Consider the following 21029-nt stretch of genomic DNA (forward strand, 5'->3'; position numbering starts at 1 on the left):
TTCGGTTCAGCTGTTTGTTTTCCCGTTGGTTTTTACAGTCTATTAATAAAGACAGTATTTGCATCATCTCCATAATCATTATCATCTTTCATGGAAATATTATGCTCCATATCTTCAAAGCACTGTACGTGTAAAGTACATTCTTTTACCGTCTTTTAATAACACAACAGTTTCTAAACCCAAGTAAAATGCAATAAACGTCTTCTAGGAGCAGAGTGTGTTTTATCTGACTTAATGTACAGTCCGTGAATAAGCACTGAAGTAGAGGGCTGTCTTGAAACCATTTGTAGGTGTCGATGTGTGTGCCTCCCAACACGTATGTTTCTAGATATGTTAGCAGAATAAGATTGTATTTCTATGACTGTGCAAAGTGCTTCAGATTTTTAATATCATGGGTTTCTCTATGTAACAAACATCGTATGATTTTTTTTAAAACAACAAAATATAGCGAATTCTGGGCAATGTTAATATTTTAGAAACTCTTCTTTTGTTAATTTTTAAGTTCACGTTTTATTGTTTTACTTTGTTATGGGGTAAAGTAATGTTAGAGATGTACTTTAATAAATGCTGGCTAAACTAAAACACAAATAGTATAATTTTTGTGTCATACTTGTTGTGTATTTAAGGAAAGATACCATAGCTTTCAGGATTTTCAGGATAGGTAGCTTAAGCAAACCAAACATTACAGTTTTTAACATTTTGTTTAACTGGTTCATAAAGCAAAAACAATACAGAACACACAACAACATCTAGAAATCTATCCATAAATTATTTAGGTTTGATACTATAACAGTAAAAAGTCAACTTGTTCACATTAATATCAATCATTTCAGCAGACTCATTATACACCTGGAATCTTCAGGTGTATAATTTGAAGAAGAGGTGTCTGGAAGTACTGAGATTTTAACTTCAAGACACTGGAACAAAGTGTGTTTATTAGGAATATTTGTATTCCTAATAATGATGTTATTCAATACTAGTTTGCTATAAAATGTAAAGAAAAAAGATGTCATGAAAAACTGAATGTCATTGAAATTTTGGTTGTTTTTTATTCATGCCATCATGAATTATTTACAAGCATGCAGAATTATACTTTTATTAAAAATATCTTGTGGACTTTATCAGCAAAGTTGTTTTTAAATATGTCATGTATTATATTTCTGTAAATGTTTTAGTATGTAGCTTATTATTTGCCTTTCAACAATGGAGAGTAGCTTATAACCCCTAATGCAAAACCCACATACTTCACAGGAAATGCAAGAAAACAGGTGGTCATGTGTTTTAGACACGCATTGCCCAGAGATGGTTTTCAACACTTTTAGCTTGGTATCTTTTCTAAACCACATTGACTTTTCTATACAATAGTATTGTATAATAAATGTTTGTGCTGTCTGATAGTTTAACACTAGTTCAGTACTTTCATAAGCATCACTTCCACAGATAAGATAAAGAATGAGTCCTGTTTGTAGTTTGTGCTGCTGAATACCTTGCTGAAGTATGGAAGCAATGCCTACATATACAATGTATTCTATATCAATATACCATCAATTTACCTTATCTACCTGTATCTTGTTTTGTTGAAATCTTTTTGTACAGACGCTTCATGTCATACTACTTTATGTGTTGTAGTAGCAGGGGTCGTTCTTCGAACGAGTCTTAATTTGTTGGTTTGGCAGGATTATCATTTTCAGACTGAGCAGGTTGTCCTCTGCCGTGGGGCTGCAGTAATGTTTTGCGCTTTAGCTTTGACTTTGTGTGTTTTGAACATAGTATAAGACATAAGAGGATGTCTTAAACAATCAGCACAATTTGTGGCTCACTTACTGCACATACAGTACAGTATTACACTAATGCAGATAGCAGTAAAACCTTACAATTTGGTTCTGTGTCCATTTTATTTAACTATAAGCCACATAAATCAAAATCAGACAGTTTAAGAGTGGAGGTACCAATCACCCTCTGTAGTGCCAAGTTTATAAATGCTGAGTTTGATGATTTGCAAGGTCCGAAACAGCTAATGTGTGTCAAATGGAGAATTTCCTTTTTGCAAGAAGAACTGTGCCGTTGTGACATTTGTGAGGTGTGCTCATTTGTTTAAAACATACATTAAAATGTCCAAACAAGTTGAATGTCATCTGGCATTGTTCCTTGAAAATGCTTGCTAAAATGCCATTAAGAATAGGGATTAGCATTTGAAAAGAGACAAAACGTGTTGATGATGGTATTAGCTCTCAGGTGGTTATCTACATAAGCTTTTATTTTATTGGACATTAAACAGCATGTTATCTACTGTATGTAGTAAGACCCTGCTCACTATCTGAATCAGCAGTCTTCCCCTGACATGTCAGAGTTGTTGCACAAATGGCCCAGCTCAGAGGAGGAAATACAGCACATCAATTGCAGAAGGGTTACCATGATAATCTGACCATAGCACCCTGCCTGTTTCCTGGCTCTCATCTAAAAATACAGTGACGTCTCAGCTCCAGCATTTCTCAATCTAAAGTCCAGCTCTTTCAGTGGTTTCATCGTCTCTTGAACAGCTTTGTTTAGAAACTATGAGGTCTATTTTCTTCGACGCTTTTTATTGTTCTTTCTGATGTGACAGTTTATTTGGGTTCCTACAATTATTTTTTTTTTAAAACGTTGAGCATTTCTCTTTGGTCTCAAATGAAATTTGAGAGAATTAATATGTGTTTGCACAGATTTTGTGGGCTTTTTTGACCACTTTTTAATAACTGTAGTAATGTCCAGTATTGTAACTTTCTATAAAAAATGTCCATAAATGCTCCTTTTGGGGGAATGCTTAATAAATTTTACAGTGAGAGAAACAGGGGGAGTGCTTTTATCTTTTAATTAATGTTGTAAGCATTTAATTGCAGCTTCTGCCACATTTTATATGATAAATATCACATATTTGACGTGAGACAAAACAATCTGGTGTTGTTGTTTTCTTTCCCTTTGTAATAAGGTAACAGTTCTTTATTAAGACAGAAAAAAGAAGTGGTTTCCAGACATTTTGGTGCCTTCTGAGAAGTGTTTTGACACCTTGACTTTATATTTTAAGATTTCATGACTGTCAGTTTTTCTTTCTTGTCACAATTCCTAGTATTTCTTGGAAAACTGGCCCGATTCATAGTTGGTAATTCAGTTCTTTATCTTACAAGTTGTCATAGAGCATAAGATAAATTGTGGATTGTTTGTTTCAGTGCTCATCCATGTGGTGCAATGGTATTGTAGGCTTACAGTCAGCATTAACACGTTTTCAAATGTTTTTGTTTTAATTTAAGGGTGCATCACTGAGAAGTAGGTTTGTTAGTAGTAGTCTGGTATAAGAACAGTGGTAAGGTTCAGCTCATTGAAGTGGTGGAATACGTTTTTCTTTGTACAGTAGATGTCTTTGGGACTGTATCTCTTTGTGTAAATAAAGGCAGACAGATTCCATAACTGCAATTTAATAATAATAAGAAGAAGAAGAATATATTCTATATATAGCACTTTTCTGTACACACCACTCAAAGCACTTTACCGGTAATGGGGACACTGAGTAATGAAGCCAGTTCATAGATGGGGATTATTAGGAGGCCAAGGGGAAATTTGGCCAAGTCACCGGGGCGTTAACACTGATGTAACAATTTAAAGTGTTTTGGGTGTGGATTCAGTGAGCCAGTGAGCTGCATCAAAAAGTGATTGATTTACTCAAATCTTCAGCAAGGTGAAAGAGCCCCCAACATTATTTTCCGTTCAGGTGCTTTCATAATGTTCATGGCAATAAGTGCATTGGAACACTGGGCATTTAGACTTTACAAGCCTTCAGCAGTTCAAATTAACAACGGGGCCCTTCTTTTTAAAGATAGGAGTCATACTCTCTTAAATAATGTAAAAGTGACCTTTGTTAGTAACAAGGAACATTCTATACTTTTTAATTGTTTTATTATAATTTACAAAGGCAATGTTTAAAAAGTACCTAGACAATTCTCAAATATCCAAAACACTCAGCTACAAGATTTCAATTACAGTTTTTCAACTTCTTACAGACCAAAATGATTATTTACTGTATCTACATTTGTTATAGTCAGGCATGACAGGGATGCAGTGGTGAGCATTGCTGCCTCGCTGAGCTGGGGCCCTGGTTCAGTTTCTGACCTGGGGTGCTTTCTGTGTGGGGTTTGTATGTTCTCCTCATGTTCAGGTGGGTTTCCTCCCACATTCCAATAACATAGTGATAGGTACAGTACGTTAGCTTCTGGGAAAATGGTCTGTAGGGCAAGTGTGTGTCTGCCCTCCAGTGAACTGGCGTCCCGTCCCGGGTGTACTCTGCCTTGTGCCCATTGCTGGCCAGGATAGGCTCAGGCTCCCCAGCCACCCTGAATGGGAAGAAGCGTTTAGAAAATGGATGGATGGATCTGTTAAAGTTTTAAAATCAAACATAATTTAGGAAGCTAACAAGCAGCCTTGAACGGGACAGGAAAGATTACTCATACATTTGGAAGGAGATATTCCGGTCAGTGTTTACCCAAAATAAATGTGTATAAGATCTAGATCTCTGAAGTTTCTTTTTGCAGAAGGGTTGAGTGAATTTCTCAGATGTGAGATGACCATGTTTTGTGTTTTGTGCCCCTTGTTTTCAGAAATCACCCTACTCGTTAGTTAAGACACGGTGTTGTGTATGTATTTGCACCGATTGCCTTAGTTAAGTGATGGCAAAGTGATCTGCCAAAAGTTGCTGGTCGGTAGGTTATTTACTATGGGCTTGCAGTGATACAGAATCCATGTGTTGAACACAGAGTTAAATTACATATTTTCTGTAAATAACAGTCCTCTTGTGTCTTACAATTTGGTACTTTGTTTAGTAAGACCTGGGGTTGGTTTATTTTTTAGGGGTTAGGGGACAAGTAGGCATGTAGACTTACCTTGCAAGACTTACACTTACCGTATATTGCAAAAAAGTGCTTTTATAATTCAGACTGATTATCAATAACATACAAGCTATATACTGTACATTAAATCTCATCCCTAACATTGATAGAATTTTGTGCTCTATTTTAAATATTCTTTATTGTGTATTGTAACAGTGATGTAATAATGTAAATATTAAATGTAAAAAGCAATTATTCTTATCATTATTTAAAGTGGAAGTGTGTAATTTACACACTTGCTCTATGATGATTGATGTCTTGTTATCATCATCTTTAAGAAGCAAGACAGTCCTTTTGTTTTGGAAAGAGGTGTGGTGTCAGTTAATTTCTCATGCATGAACCTGTATAACATCCTTCTTAGAGGGAAAACTGGCTCGGAAGCAAAATTGCTGAACATTTCCTCAAAATTTTTAAGGAAATAATACCCTTGTGGTAACAGTGCTGAGGTTTCCTTGGGGAACAAAAATGTTTGTTTAAAGACTGATAATATCTGAGCAGACATTTGCCCTGCCTAAGTCAATCATGGCTTTCATATCATAAGGGGAATTTCCTCCAATAGTAGCATGTTTAGATTTTTTCTTGTTAATCTTTTATATGCTTTAAAGAGAATTCATTTTTGCCTTAGTAAAGATAAAACTCTATGGGAAAAATAAATAGCGTTTGGTTACACAGGCCTCTGTCTTTTTGTATGATTTACTGCTCTTGCATAATAGTTTATACAGTATGTGCGTAGCAGGTGGCAGTAAGGCTCTTTGTGGAATTTTAAAGTATCATAGCTTGCAAACTGCAATCTACGAGGAGGGAGAAGGTGGATGATATAATGACTGCTGACACTAAGGGGCATCATCGTTTATCAGGAGCATTTATACAGGCCTCCTGGGAACATGGAGGGAAGATGCACCACAGCATACTGTACCTGTGAATTATGTTAACAAAATGTGCAAAACAACTTAGCAATGTGAAAGGACTCTAGCTAATTAATGGTTATACTTTCACTTTAATTAATGAATTTACATCCTGGAACATCATTTTTGAATTTATGCTGTGTGTGAAAATGAGAAAGGACACAGTGAACAGCATTTCCACTGTCACTTGGGCATGTGTGTCTCATCAACAGCCAGACATCACTATCACTAAAGCCTCTCCCAACTCCAAGCAGCTGGTGTTCACCAACAGTGGAAACATCCTCTATGCTTAAAGGCTAGCCTGTTTGCAAGGGAGACTTCAGTGCAGGAAGTGACATCACAATAATTGTTCTGTCCTGCACACTATGAATGTGGTTTCCTACACCTTCATCCTGTCTCCCTTGTGCAAAGCACCTTCATAGTTTTATTTGTATTGTATAATGCATATTAGCCAGATAACTTACTGGTTGTTTATTATTCTCTTGTTACCTTGTTCTTGCTACTTTGGAAACGTTTCAGTTTCATGTGGAAGTGTTGTTGCTAAGGGAAATAAACAACCAGTTAAATATGTCATGCATTTGAGCTGTAAATTCTCAGGAGGCCTTGTGTCAATGTAATGTTTAAAATTTCTCCATACATGTTCACATACAGCTCTAGGGAGAGCTATACTGTATGCTTTCAAGTACACATGAGGTTAAGGAAACACAATCACTTGGCAGAATCCCAAATGTTTCCAAACACAGTGTGTGAATTTAATACCTTGTTCATGTCAAGAGCTTAGTAAAACATGAGGGAGAACTTGAAGAGTTTAAAGTAGACTCTGACACATATTCTGTTTCCGTTTTCTGGTTTATTTTATTCAGCCATAAAGTCACCAAAAAAAAAGCTTTCACAAAGGTGTTACTGTTCATTTTGTATACTTACTAGCAGGCTCCCCAATGTGACCTAGTTTGGGTCTCTGAGGTCAACCGATTTGGTATTTGGCAATTGTATTTCTATATTCAAATATTTACTATTTGCCAAGGAGATTCAGAAATTTTCTACTTCTAAATATGAAAATGTTACTGAACATCAAGAGTTTTTATTCTGTGACCAGAGTGACACCATAGAAACAGACTGACATAGTAAAAATATGTATTTAGAACATGTATTTAAAAACTACAGCTGTAGCTTCCTCTTATTTAAAAAAAATGGTCACTGATTTTTTTTCTCTGCAGTGATGTGAACAATATATTAGCTCTGTTTTTAACACCAGTCTTGATGTGTTATTATGTTTCAATCTGGATCACAATTCGGAAACAGTAAGGTGTAATTAGAGGCTTTGAAATTATAACTGCAATGTTGTGAGTCCGAATCCAAAGGAAAGCACTTTCCTTGCACGGAGCGTCTCTCTCAGTATAATATTCCTCTGTAGAAGTCCAAACAAATTTATGCTACTTTAAAAAAATCACCAAACTAATACAGTACAATGAGTAGTGTAACACTGTTGGGACAAAAAATTATATTATATTATATAAGTCTGTAGTAAACAACAAAAAGGGAATGTTTTCCCTTTAAATTTTATTGATTTTGATACACATGCAACTAATATACTGTACATAGATATGTTTTTTGGATCCTTTCTTAAATAGTCAACGACCTACAGTATTCGTTGCTCAAAATATATTTTTTCTTCTTTTACATCCTACCACACATTATACCTTTTAGCTATTTCAGTAATCTTCAACTTTTGTGTTGACTTTTTTCTTTTGCTGGTCTTTACTGCGGCTCTGCTAACTTGCTGCCAATCTTATTTTGCAAGGAATAACAACACCCAAGAATGAATGTATGTATTGTGAGTGCTTAGTCACCGGGAGATTTGAATTAACCCGTTTAGCTGAGGAACAGCCCCTTGACAATTGAACCAGGAGGCTGGGCCCCCATGCAGGGCCAGCCAAGGAGGGCTGCAATGGTGCAGATGTTTTGGATGAGCGATGCAAAAGACGAATGCGAAGGAGAAAATGTTTGCTTATGATATCTATATATATATATTTAAAAGGGTTCTGTCCAGAGCTGTAAAAAGCTTCTGTGCACAGAACTAGTGTCCAGTGGACGAGTTAATAAAAAACTTCACAAATACAGAATACTCAATATTGCACTCCATTTCTGTATTTGAGTCACATTGTATACAAAACTGTGATAAACTAAGCACGTTCTGTCGAGGTTGCACAGTTCCAATCTTCAGTGTCGTATACTGTACAAACATACGGTACTTACAATATTTTTTTCTTTTTAAATGGCAAATCTAGCCCATAACATTTGACCATTAATACAACTGCATATTAAACATTGGTAAGTTGTCTGTACTGACTGTAATCTGTGAAATGTGTTTGGATTTTATTTTGTAATTATTCATTCACTTGCCCTAAACCAGGTCCAATGTCAGTATCTCTATCAAATATTGTGAAATGTGTGCCGTGGGGAAAGTGGTGGACTTGAGCTGACCAGTCTCCTTTCCTTGCGACGCAATGGAAGGCCTCTGTCCTCCGACAGGCTTCTGTGAGGTTATGTAACAAGAGTAGCTCTGGTCTTTGCCCTGGGTCCATCGTGGTCATTCTCTGGCTCAGAGTGTGTGCAGCACTGCTCCTTAGACAAGTGGTTCCTAATCCTGTTCCCGGAGAAACACTGTGTCTCCTGGTTTTCATTGCATCTAAGCTCTAAATCTCCATTACTGTGTTAAGTACCAGTAAATGTCCATTACACTCCAAGCCAGTGTTAATAAATACACAGTAAATAAATAAATGCAGATAAGTAACAGGTGCAAGGCAGTATACATCCTGGAGAGGATGCCAGTCCTTTGCATGGCATATACATGTACAGGCACAAACTCAGATTGAGACACACACATTGCCAAAATGTTTTCTTAGAATCCAGTTTACCCACCAGAATGTCTTTGGACTGTGGGACGACACCAGAGCCCCTGGAGGAACATACAAACTCCACACAGACAGCACTCCAGGTCCTTAGGGCTGCGAGGCAGCAATGCTCACCACTGCATCACCATGCCGCCCCCTTCTTTCATTTCATATATGTCCCACAAAAAAGGAAAAGCACAGCGTTTTCCTTAAATCACTAATCATAATTCAGGACTTGTAAATAAACACCAGGGACTGTTTTCAAAAGGGAACTCCACCCAGTGTTGTTCAGCCATGTCAAAACTTAGTGTAGAACAGTATGTACGCCTATATAATGCACAGTGAAAACAGGTCTTGAAAACTGGACTAATTGTGAAGTGGCCCCTTTCAAAATTCACAATTCGCCAAGTCCCCCTTTTTTCTCCATAAAACAATTTTCCTCGTGGTACAGTGGCCAGCCTGAGACGCTGCAAATGGCTACATTTATGCTTGAAATCACCAGCCATTACACATAACACAGGGAAACCCCCTACCATTTTTCATTTTCTCATACTGTACCATGCGATTGATTTCTGAATTTTGTACTCAACTGAAGTCATTAGACCTTGTTATTTGTGAGTCCTGTCTAGTTTTGGGCAAGTCTGTTTTTTTTCTTGGTTGATGCTGAGCTTTTGTGCAAAGATTATGATCTTTTGTGAAAAACAAGGACAGTCTTGTAGGTTATCTGCTTCACTGAAACCACATCTGCCTTATAAGACCACAGAAATGGATCAACAGGGTGCGAAAGAAGAATAACTTCTAACTGAATGTCAATTGCATAAAGATGAAAAATTCAGACTGTACAATTGTGGAGCTATATACAGTTTCCACCTTATTGTTATGCAGGTCACAACTTATACATGTAGTTCTGTTACCATTTGTTACATGTGGAATGGGGTGAAGCTAGTTGTGTGCAGGCTGTTCTGCATTCAGCAGGAAGTCAAATCTTTAAATTTACTTCAACTGTAAATCACCAGTCTGTTTCATTTGCTGTCTGTGTTCTCAGTCCTGCAGGTGTGTCAGTGATAGAGCACTGGTGTGTGAACCAGACCACTAAAAAATGCCTTTAAAAACAAAAATAATAGCTATTCAAATAGGCACAGGGCACATGATTCAACCAACACTGTATTTTAAATTTTGTAAAAAATGTTTTTCCTTACCAAGTACCACTCGACCTCACGAAGAGCCCTCTTGTCATTTATTACCAAAGTCAAATAAAACTGAACTGATAGCGTTAACTTACAGTAAATGACCTGTGCTATAATCGTCCGATTAACACCTCAGCACATTTTCTTTCCGTTTGATAACAGTACAATTCCTGAAATGTTTCCCGAGTTGATTTGTGTTATGGGTCGATCTTCACAAAGCAAACACCTTAGCAATGAACATTTACTTGTGGTGACTATGAAATAACATAATAAATTAAATATGATAAGAAATAATAATATAAAATTATCGGTGGCCAACAAAAAAACCAAAGTACTGCATATGGTCTTGACCTGTTGTGATTGTCTTTTAATATTGACCAAGTCTTTAAAGAGCCTATACGAAAGGTAAAATCTTTTTGTATAAATCACAAAGGGTTTTGTATAAATCAAATAGGTTTATTTGCAGTATTGTAAGTGTATATTTTAAGACATTGGTAAAAGTAAACAGGGCAGCATTACTTATTTGTTAGTTTCATTAGTGGGTGCTTGTAATATGAATGCTTCAACACTGACAGTAGGAAACACCCTGACCTTCTCTATATTGCACACAAATGTTTTCAAGTTGAGTAGATTTAGAAATTAAATATGGAACCAGTTTCTTTGACAAAGATGATGACCATCATTATAATTCTTAAAATACATGACTGTGTGGGTTATTTTATTCATATCTTTCAAATCTTTGAAACTTCAAAGGCTGACAGTCCAATAATTTGCAGCCTGTTGGAATTGAGCCACATCTTTTAACATTGCAACTGATTGATGTTGTCCATTGAATATATTGTTGTAGATTGAAGTTGCCTATTTAAATCACAATAATAAAGCATTTATTTACACGAGTGGACATTTACTGGTACTTCACACACCAAAACATCAATTTGATTGTCTCAGGGTGTTTCCTAACTTTCCAGTGTTTAGAATTTCTGAGACCCAACTTGCTTAAAGTAACAGTGTAATTGGATCTTACATTGAGTTTCTGAGCAAGAAGAAAGTTTTTCTTTGTTTAAACATGCCTGACTTCCTTATTACTCTCTACTCCCATAGCTGAGTTATAAGATGATTTGTATCTAATTTGTATCAGGACATGTGAACTTTGCACTGATGTAGTTGTAATATGTTTGGAAATGGTTTCTTTTATCTTGCAAAAATCTATTTTTAGCCATTTTGTAGAAAGTTTAAAAAATTTCTGTTTGAACACTATACAGTAATGTTGCATCATTTTTTCTTATGAAGAAAATAATGCACAGTGTCATTTATTCAGTATGTTAGGTTAAAGGCAGGTTCATTGTTTCTTTTTGAATTTTTATCTTCTGTAATGTTCTTTATCAAAAAGAATTATCAATTGGAATGACAGAAAAGAAACATATGTGGTTGTATATCATAAATCAGAAGGGAATGTACAGTCATAGGAATATACAGTAATGCTTATATCAGTAGTCTTTAATAATGTATAATCTGCCTTTCTTAACACCTTTCTGGTGATAATGTATTAAAATGAGAAAAAATATCTTTATCAAAATAACCTGATCTCATGTGTAACCTTTCTTTACAATAATAATACATAAATGTAACTTTCTCATACTTTATTTTGCACACAAATATTGTTCTAGAATCTTGGTAAATACAGTAAATTGGTCTTAAGAATGATGTAGGTTTTAAGAAAAGAATACTGTAGGTAACTTGTTTAGAAGAAGCCACAATACACAACCCATTAGTTTAGTGAATTTTATTTATATAATTATTCAGTAATGCATTCTCATTGATATGAATGACAGTTTATAAGATACTTCATTCAATTAAGAGCAAATGCCTAGAAGGATCAGATGCAATATAATCTGTCCATACCTATTGCATCCTTTTAACATAATTAAAATGAGTAAACAAAGCAAGATAATTGAACAATAACTTTTGAATGTTCCAATCAAGGGGGGATATTGCATGTAGGTCCTTGTTAAACAATTGCAACAAGTTGAAATGTTAACAGCAAGTGTTAATAATCCAGTCCAGTGAAGTGAACTCTCTCAGTATGCTGCATAATCACACCTAGAGTCAATCTTATATTAGCTGACCTTTCCTTCTATATCTTCCTCATTTTTGATTCTAAGCATAGTGTCATTAACTCTGTATTAGCATTTCATCTTAGATTTCTGAGTCTAATTTTTACATTACTTTCTTCTGGTTTAAAGGCAATTTTAAAATCCCATCCTGTCCAAAACTGTCCTGGTGAACAGTATCATATCATAAACCCTAAACGAGGTTCACAGTGCAGCTTTTCACTACAGACTGGATAAATCCACTTACTGTATCTCACACGGTTAGCCTTTCAAGCTACAGATTTAAACATTTTGGAAGCCGCCATCACAATTTTTACTCATTTTGCAGAAAACAAATTATTGACAAATCAGATGCTCAGGTTCTTTGAGAATCTCTCCAAAATATGTGAAAACTTTCCCTCAGTATTGGAGTAGTGGTACCATCATTTATAATGTCTGCAGTTCAGTCAAATTCTGATTCCGAACAAGATGGGACAACACAAGGAGACATTTTCCCACTTGGCTGAGGAAATGGCCACAATTGGAATGAGCCAAAGAGTCTGCTACAAGGGTGAAGATGGAGTGGAGGCAGGGGTGCTAGAGACCATGTGAGTAAAGGGGACGCGGCACCTAAGTGGAAGTGCACAATAATTTAACAGCGAACAAATTAATAAGCAGAGAGATGCTTTCTTTTTTCGTTGGATCTATAATCCAATGAGTAATGAAATGCTCGAAGGTCTGTGGATCCAACTGAACATTAAATGGTGTTGTTGAAAAGACTTGCATGTGGAGGTCAAATTGTAGTCTTGTACTACCGCTTCTCTGCGCGTAAATGCTTCCTGAGTGACTACGGCGCAACGCAGACCTTTCTAGCTTCCCTCCCGCCACCCCAACATCAGTATTGCAGCAGGTCTCCCTGCATTATTCCTCATAACTAAAGGGGGGGAATGTGATTTCTGACCAGGGGTGTCCTTTCCTCAGCGAGGCGAAGTTCAAGTCAAAGTATCAAGTGCGCTAGTGTAGCGGAGCTAGTTCGGATACGGTGACGTCACCGCCCTCCCTGCGCGCCGCAGGGAGCTCGGCTGCCTGGCCTGAGGGAGGTCGCCTCAGGCTGGTTCCCTGTTGCATCACGCCGGAGACCCGGGTTCGCGCCCCAGCTGTTGTGGGATGAAACGGGTGGCGACGATCACACTAGCTCTTAATTCATCACCTCGTTATTAGAATTTGGCCAAACTGAAATAGCGCTCCTCCGTATTAGGCGGCGGTTTTTACTGCATCGTGGTGGATTAGTTTCTAATTCAAGCAAAGCCTTTCTTGTGAGATGAGTAACAGCGGCGCTGGAACACTTTCAAATAAAGTAACTTTCCTCTCCTTTTAAGAACACTCCAGAGCCAGAATTGTCATATGTACCACCAACACGAGTATAAATCCCCACCCGAAACAGAACAGCTTTCTTTGTTTCGCGTGTTTATAGTTTATAGTTTTAACAATGAAAATTAAGCACATTAATCAGTATATTAAGCAAGCCTTTTAAGTAGCAATCCCAGAGAATAAGTAACATACTTAGTGTGTTGATCCATCTTAATGTATTTATTACTTTGATCATTTGAAAGTAATATACAGTAAATGAAAGAAACAAATGGCAGTTTTTTTTTTCCTTAGAAACTATATGCACATTGTAGATTTTTACATTTACACTTTAAAAATGATCAATTCAGATCTTGTTACTGTTTTGGAGTATATTCCTTGCTCTTTGTAAAATAACAATAATATAATATTATGCAATAATAATGATCTATATTCAGTAGCACTTAGCCCAGCATTTGAGTGAGTGACAGGCACACTAACACTTGGCCTGTTTACACAATATTATAAAGGGAAAAGTGTATTTTGCCTTTTAAACTAAGGTTTAAAAAGCTTTCTTACTTTCATTAATTTTAATCTGCCAGAAAAAAATCAAAGTTACACACAAAACAGCATTTCTCCCATGCCACAATCCACTTCACCAACTGATGTTGGTTTTAATACTTTAATAGTATTTTTAATATTTTATGTTTTCTTTTCTTCATAGAAAATATGGGATGTAAAAAATCCAAGCTGACAGGCCCGGAGACTGGTGGTGGACTTGTGAAGAAAAACCAATCAGTACGTACTGAACGAACTATATATGTGAGAGATCCAACCTCCAATAAACAACATGCGATAGTAAGTAGTGAGTTATACTGGGGAGTGAATTATCCCCTCCAACAGTTTTGTAGTTAGGAAGATAATCTTCACTAACTCTGAACAGCACCTGTTTGAAAAGTCTAATTGCATGAGCTGGATTTCATTGTGAGAAAATGACTTCTGCATATTAATGATCTGCATGATGATGAAGTTCTTTAAACTATTCCGTTTTCTTTCCTTCCATGTTAGCCTGGTGTCTTTTTTGTCTTTTCTTAACTTCTGGGTCGTCATACATACATTGAGTTTATCTAAAAATGTTTGTTTACAGTAACTCTATACTCACACTTATGCTGTCTTTGAATCTTTTCTATTTGAAGTCTTGTCTTTGTGCGGTTTGTATGTTCTCTCTGTGCTCCGATTTCCCCCATAGTCTTAAAACATACTTGCAGGTTAATTGGCTTATGTGAAAATTGGCCCTGGAGTAAGTGGGTGCTTGTGCCTGTCTACCCTGTGATGGACTGGCGTCCCATCCAGGGTATATCCTGCCTTGCGCCCCTGGCTTGCTGGTAGGCTCCAGGTCCCCCCCAAACCTGAATTGGAAGAAGCCATAAAGATAATGGATGAATAATAAGTCTTTACTTATCATGTCCATGTGTTTGTTATAATATTTGCTGAATGATGACTGAAATTGTGTGTTAGTCAACCTCAGAACAACACTTAGGTCCCATTTGTCTGAATACTGATATACTAAATGTCACAGAGAAAATTGCATTTGGTGTTTGAAAAAATCTTGAAAAAATCATGCTATCTCATTCATGAGTTCCAGTAATAATATAGGTGAGATACTTTCCCTGAGTCTGAAAGGAAATTGCCCAGTAACCATAGAGATAATCCTGAGAATTACCCCTCTCGTGTTACTTATGGGAGATTTTGCTGATAAACCTGTTCACTGTAACTCTCAAATGATAATTATGGCTATGCAAACCATTGAAAGGGAAAGTTTTTGAATGTATAGTGAGGATTTTTAGACATAAAATACTGTATTTTCAGTAAACAAGGGTGTAACGCTCTGCATTTTTCTTCACATGTTGCTCACATATGGCAAGATATGATTTTCTATTATGGAAGCAGTCTTGCAAGCTGTCGACTAAGATACAGTTCGGATAATGCCGAAGCAGCATTTCTAGTTTGTAATGCAGGTTTCAAGTTACCAATACATTTCCACATGAAAGATAGCTGTGTAATACCCATTCACATATGAAAGAAAGCAGGTCTGTGCAATACAGTGATACAGTACAGTAAGGTGGCGTGAAGAGTGCATTGTAACACTGCATCTCAACCATATTCTCAGTGGAACATGTTTTCTTATAGAATTCTTCAAACCCAGATAGTCGCCTACTGCCTGGCCAAGTATTTCAAAAACTTGAAGGTAAGGTTCTTTCTCTTGTTTACATTGGACATTGAACCACATTCAGTGAAGGAACATGAATATGCGGATCTTAAAAATATGTTTTCTCCAACAGAGCAACAGGAGACAGGGAAGATAGTGGTTGCACTGTACCCATATGAAGCTATTCATCAGGATGACTTGGGATTCAAGAAGGGAGAAAAACTTAAAGTGCTTGAGGAGTAAGTGTAGCAATTTAAATCATTGCCTTTATGTGTCAGTATGATAGTCGTACAGTATATTATAGCCATAACAATTCTTTACAGCACAGACTGAAGCAAATTGAACCTTCTTTGCTTTAAACTAATTTAACAATGTTTATGACAGAAAAAATATTTTGAAAGTACTATACTGCATTGCATTTCACTCCATAAACATTTTCCCAAACATGACTGTTGAATGATTTTGTTAAGTTAAATTTACATAGCTTTAACTCTGGAGAAGTCCAGTACAGTGTAATCTATCATTTCCACAAGTCTGGAGAACTGGATTATCACTGGTTATTTTAGCAATACAATCCTTTAATCACATAATTAGAAATATAGACCAGTCCAAGGAATAAAAATCATTTTTCATTGTTGCAAAAATTTAAATTATTATTACTTTTTAAAACTGTTTGTATTAAGTCATCATACTGTACTAACTTGAAGTTTTTTGATACATATATAAACCGTCTTCTCAATATGCAGAGTACAAACTAGAGTTCTTCCACCTAAATATACTTTAATTTGACTTGAATTAGAACTTCTCTTTTTAGATTATTATAGCACATTGTTACTGTGGTTTAAACCATTTTTGTTATTGTGCTTGCTTCCTGTGTCAAAAATGATATTCTGTTAGCCTGTACATTTGCTTTGCTGACTAAATGCTTTGCTTTAGGTCCTTGTTGAGTTTTTGAAGTACTTACTTATTGCATCAATTACAGTTATACTGTTTAGTATATGGGAAAAGCTAAATCTCAAATAACCCCAAACTATGTATTATTAACATTACTTTTAACTTGAATTTACAAGTATAATTTTGAGTGGCACAAAATTGTTTTCCTAGGGAAATTGTTTAGAGTAGAAAATACAGATGAAGACATTTAAGGAACAACAAGTCATAGTGCGACAAAACATTCACCACACACCAGCTATCAGTGGGGAGCACAGTGATGATGCCAATTCAGAGATGGAGATTATTAGGAGGCCATGATTGGTAAAGGTCAGGGGTGAATCTGGCCAGGACACCAGGGTAACACCTCTATTCTTTTTGAGAAACACTCTGGGATTTTTAATCACCACAGAGAGTCAGGACTTCAGTTTTATGTCTCATGCAAAGGACAGCGCCTTTTTACAGTATGTTGTCCCTGTCACTATACTGGGGCATTAGGACCTACACAGACCACAGGGTGAGTACCCCCTGCCCCACTAACACCTCTTCCAGCAGTAACCTTAGTTTTTCCCAGGAGATGTCATGTCCAACATGTCCATAGAGACAACCAGTGGATATAAGTTCCCAATCGCTCAGTTAGGTGCCGAATGTTTTCTCTGTAATCAGTTAGAAACTTACAGATACTAAAAGCTGACAGAGGTGGATTATATCCCAATCCTGGGACAGCAGAGAGAGAACTCTGGTAAGGCTGAAAAAAATTAACATCAGTATTGCAAACTGGGGGATATTTGCCTTCTCAAAGAGTACCATACAGTCTTCAGGGTCTTCTGATGTTTCTATCTATGCTGTTAGTTAAATAGTCATGTTTTAATATTAAACTGCTTATACTTATTTGGTCTTTGTTCATTGTTTCAGACATGGGGAATGGTGGAAGGCAAAGTCTCTCACAAGCAGGAAAGAGGGATTTATTCCCTCAAACTATGTTGCACAAGTCAACACCATGGAAACTGAGGAGTAAGTTGAGTGAAGTTGCATTTCGTATGTGGGACTCCACTTCACTGTATCCCTGGGACAGACTGGGAAAGGTTTCCTTTCCTTAAGTTGAATTTCCCCTTTTCTGAGCTTGTGCACGAGTGTTGAGGATCACTGCAGAAATTAACTTTTTTTTCTCTTTCATGTAGATGGTTCTTCAAAGAAATCACAAGAAAAGATGCTGAGAGACAGCTTCTAGCACCAGCAAATAAACTGGGATATTTTCTCATCCGAGAAAGTGAAACTTCAAAAGGTGCAAGTCTTGCAGCACACTATTTTAGGCTCACAGATTTTAGTTTTCAATTTACTCCGTCCTCTGTTCCCAGCCTTTATTGTGTTCTAAGTTTCTAAATTTTAAAATGAAGAAAGAGAGTTTCTGCATGCTGCAGATTATTTTTCAATAACACACTAGTGGCGACTGAAGAGAAGAATATTAGAAAGTTATAAACTAGAGGTGACCACTGTATGTATACAGTAGCTGCATACATTTTTACCTCACTCATTTTTTAAATAACTATCATTATGTGTTGTTTCATTTAATACAATATACTTTTATAGATTTTAAAAGTGTTGTAACCTGTTAAAAGATCTGTAAATGACAATGAAAAACCATGCTGTATTTGCCTTTAGGGAGTTACTCTCTATCAATTAGAGATATTGATGCCCAGGGTGCAGATGCAGTTAAACATTACAAGATACGGACTCTGGATAATGGAGGTTACTACATCTCTCCCAAAATTACATTCCCTGACATCACAAGCATGATAAAGCATTATCAGAGTAAGTCTTTTTTTTCTTTTCCACTTCAGATGATTAACTGAATTCCAAAACTGAATGTTTGGAATTAAATGTGTTTTACATTGCTACAGTTGGTGACATGCAAATACATCTGTTTTTTCAGAAATAGGAAACAAATGAAATAGTCTGTACACACTCTTTAAGAAGACCCCAGTTCTATAACAAGTACAATATTAAAGGGCCCTTTCTGAATTTACGTCTGCCAATTGTCCATCAGCAGACAGCACAAAGATACTCTGTAGTCTAGAATTTAAGCCACGCGATGTTATTTACTGTTGTTCACAGATTGCTTTCAAAAAGAATGCGTTGGTGAAGATAGAAGGCTATCGACAAATTGCAGTAACTGAATTTGTACAACAGATCTTCCTTTAGAGTCATTGCATCTGTTCACAATGGAAACGTTAAATCAGATTTAGTAACGTGGTAAAATGTCAAATGTTGATTGCAGGTATAGGCACTGACTCCCCTGCGACCCTATAATGGGTAACTCATTTAGAAAATAGAGTGATGTAGTATGTGTAGCTGCCATTATTGTTCCTTTATCGGAATTACTTTTGAAAGTTGCCCAAATTCTAAACTGCAGAGCGCAGTAAACTTTGCTTGCTGTTTTAGAACAAGCTGATGGCCTCTGCAGAAAGCTGGACAAGCCTTGTGTTAAACCCAAAGCACAGAAACCTTGGGATAAAGATGCCTGGGAGATCTCGAAGGAGTCTATAAAGATGGTGAAGAAACTGGGAGCAGGGCAGTTTGGGGAAGTGTGGATGGGTGAGTGTACCTCAGACATGTCTTACAATATTCAGTGTATGTGTATATTTATTTGTCTTTAAATATTTTTCATCTAACAGAAATCTATTAAACAGTCCGTAGTAAGTAAGGTTATGCTAGAAGAAGCTGAATAGTAATGTTAGCAATTCAGACAATTCAACTCAAAAGAATACATTTGTGTCCAGTCGGAATAAAAGAATCAACATTTAAGGGCTGTCAGTATTTGCTATCCAAACGCACTGTTTAAAATAATTGAGGTCAGTATTCTTCAGTAGAATGTTTTTGAGCCTTTGACTGGGAGGAACACCTGTCAGCTAAAAAACAGGCCCTGGAACACAGTTTAATATTTTAAAACAGTGAAATACTTATTTTTTTATTCTGAATCACTTTAAAAAAAATCTGGATCACCCTCTGTTTGTAAGAAGTAACTTTCAGATTTTAAAGTATGAATCTTACTGAGACCTTCTGAGACCCTTTTTAGTCTAATGGCATCCTCCTCTTGTTTCTGAGAAACTAATATTTATGTTCATGTGTGGATTGGCAGGCCTTTTAGTTATTTGAGAAGATAAGATAATTAATTAGCTTCTGCAGAAATTTAATCGAATGTATTAACTATACAGTTATAGACTACACTTACCAATGAAAACCCCATACGAGTCAAAACCAATGACATGCATTTCATGTCTGCCCCTGCTCCTGGAGAATCTCAATCCAGCAGTTTTAATAGGTTACCCTTTAATGACCAAATCCTTGGAACAATTTAATTGTGGTCAATTGCAGACGATTTGTTAAATTAAGTAATTTATCCATCAAGATCCACGATTCAGTAAATTGAGCACATTGAGTGTTCCCAGTCTTTTGAATCATCTAGGGTGACATACAAGTCTAATTTGAATGGGGCTTCCCAGGACCAAAGTTAGAGACCTTACATGTATCAGGTCACTATGACAGGGCTCAAAACACATATTCACTTACATAAGAAAATAGAGTGTGAGTAAATGTCATTAGTATTCATGCTTTATGATCACCCATGTTGCCCATGAATTCCAGGAAGTAACCAGTTTTGCAAATATACAAATGGTTCAGGGGATTTTGAGTTCAAGATGTTTCCTCTTGTTTATTTAGTCCCCTTGACGTTAATTTCAAGTGAAATGCTTTCCTCTGCTCCGCGGTGAGGAAATCTGTGGACCGTGCAACTGCACAGTCTATTTCCTTTCTTACTTTTTCGCTCAGGCTTTTTTTTCTCTGGAAAACAAGAGACTTCACAATATAATATTCCCACCTAACTCCAAGGCCTCAAGGTGAGGTTTACACTTTAAATGTGAATGTGTGCCACTCATAAAACTAACATTCTAACGCATTTAGAAAATTATCTGCATATTATTTTTTCTAAACATATTAACCTACAGTACTTAATGTTTCTCTGAAGCAAATAACAGGTATACATTTGCTTATGTTTATATAAATGTCACTTGCACTAATTTATGTAAAAAACATGCTGTTTCAGGGGATTTGAATAAGTATCATTTTCATTGCACGATTGCTTAACAACAGAGTTCCGTTTCCAGAAAACAAATAATGGCCAGTTCTATGTTACTGACAAAGCATGTAAAGTGTGGATCATTTTCTTAGCCTGCTTCCTGTTTTACTGTGCTGTAGCCACTGAAAGACAATGTAACCCAGTTAAATCCTTAGTTGCCAAGGACTTGCTGAATAACAAAGAAGGAACTAGACAAAGCCTGTTTTTATAATGTAGTTGTGTGCTGATGGCCATAAGTAAGGGACTGGACTTTAAACAGAACTGCATGTCCATACCTGTACTGTATGCGGGCTGTGAATAGTGTAGTGGCTGAAAGTAAAGGCTAGTTGCCAGGTGATTTCTGTCTTGATACCAAGATCTTTCACTGTTGCATTTTTGTGCTCGGTCTAACACATGCAATGTATAGCAGAGATCCT

General features: G+C 36.4%; 1 protein-coding gene across 2 annotated transcripts in view; it reads left to right on the forward strand.

Annotated features, from left to right (window-relative positions):
- Positions 1–21029, forward strand: part of lyn (LYN proto-oncogene, Src family tyrosine kinase) — a 34651-nt gene that overhangs the window by 258 nt on the left and 13364 nt on the right. The window contains exons 2-8 of one of the 2 annotated variants that reach the window (XM_015353536.2): positions 14064–14197; positions 15530–15587; positions 15682–15787; positions 17394–17492; positions 17660–17763; positions 18141–18290; positions 18921–19073. In XM_015353536.2, the coding sequence (XP_015209022.2) occupies positions 14069–14197; positions 15530–15587; positions 15682–15787; positions 17394–17492; positions 17660–17763; positions 18141–18290; positions 18921–19073 (799 nt within the window). In that variant the 5' untranslated portion in view covers positions 14064–14068. The remainder of the gene's footprint in view (positions 1–14063; positions 14198–15529; positions 15588–15681; positions 15788–17393; positions 17493–17659; positions 17764–18140; positions 18291–18920; positions 19074–21029) is intronic. The other variant, XM_015353537.2, reaches the window with a different exon arrangement.

This window comes from Lepisosteus oculatus, chromosome 6 (genome assembly GCF_040954835.1).
Source record: "Lepisosteus oculatus isolate fLepOcu1 chromosome 6, fLepOcu1.hap2, whole genome shotgun sequence".
NCBI classification, from domain to species: domain Eukaryota; kingdom Metazoa; phylum Chordata; class Actinopteri; order Semionotiformes; family Lepisosteidae; genus Lepisosteus; species Lepisosteus oculatus.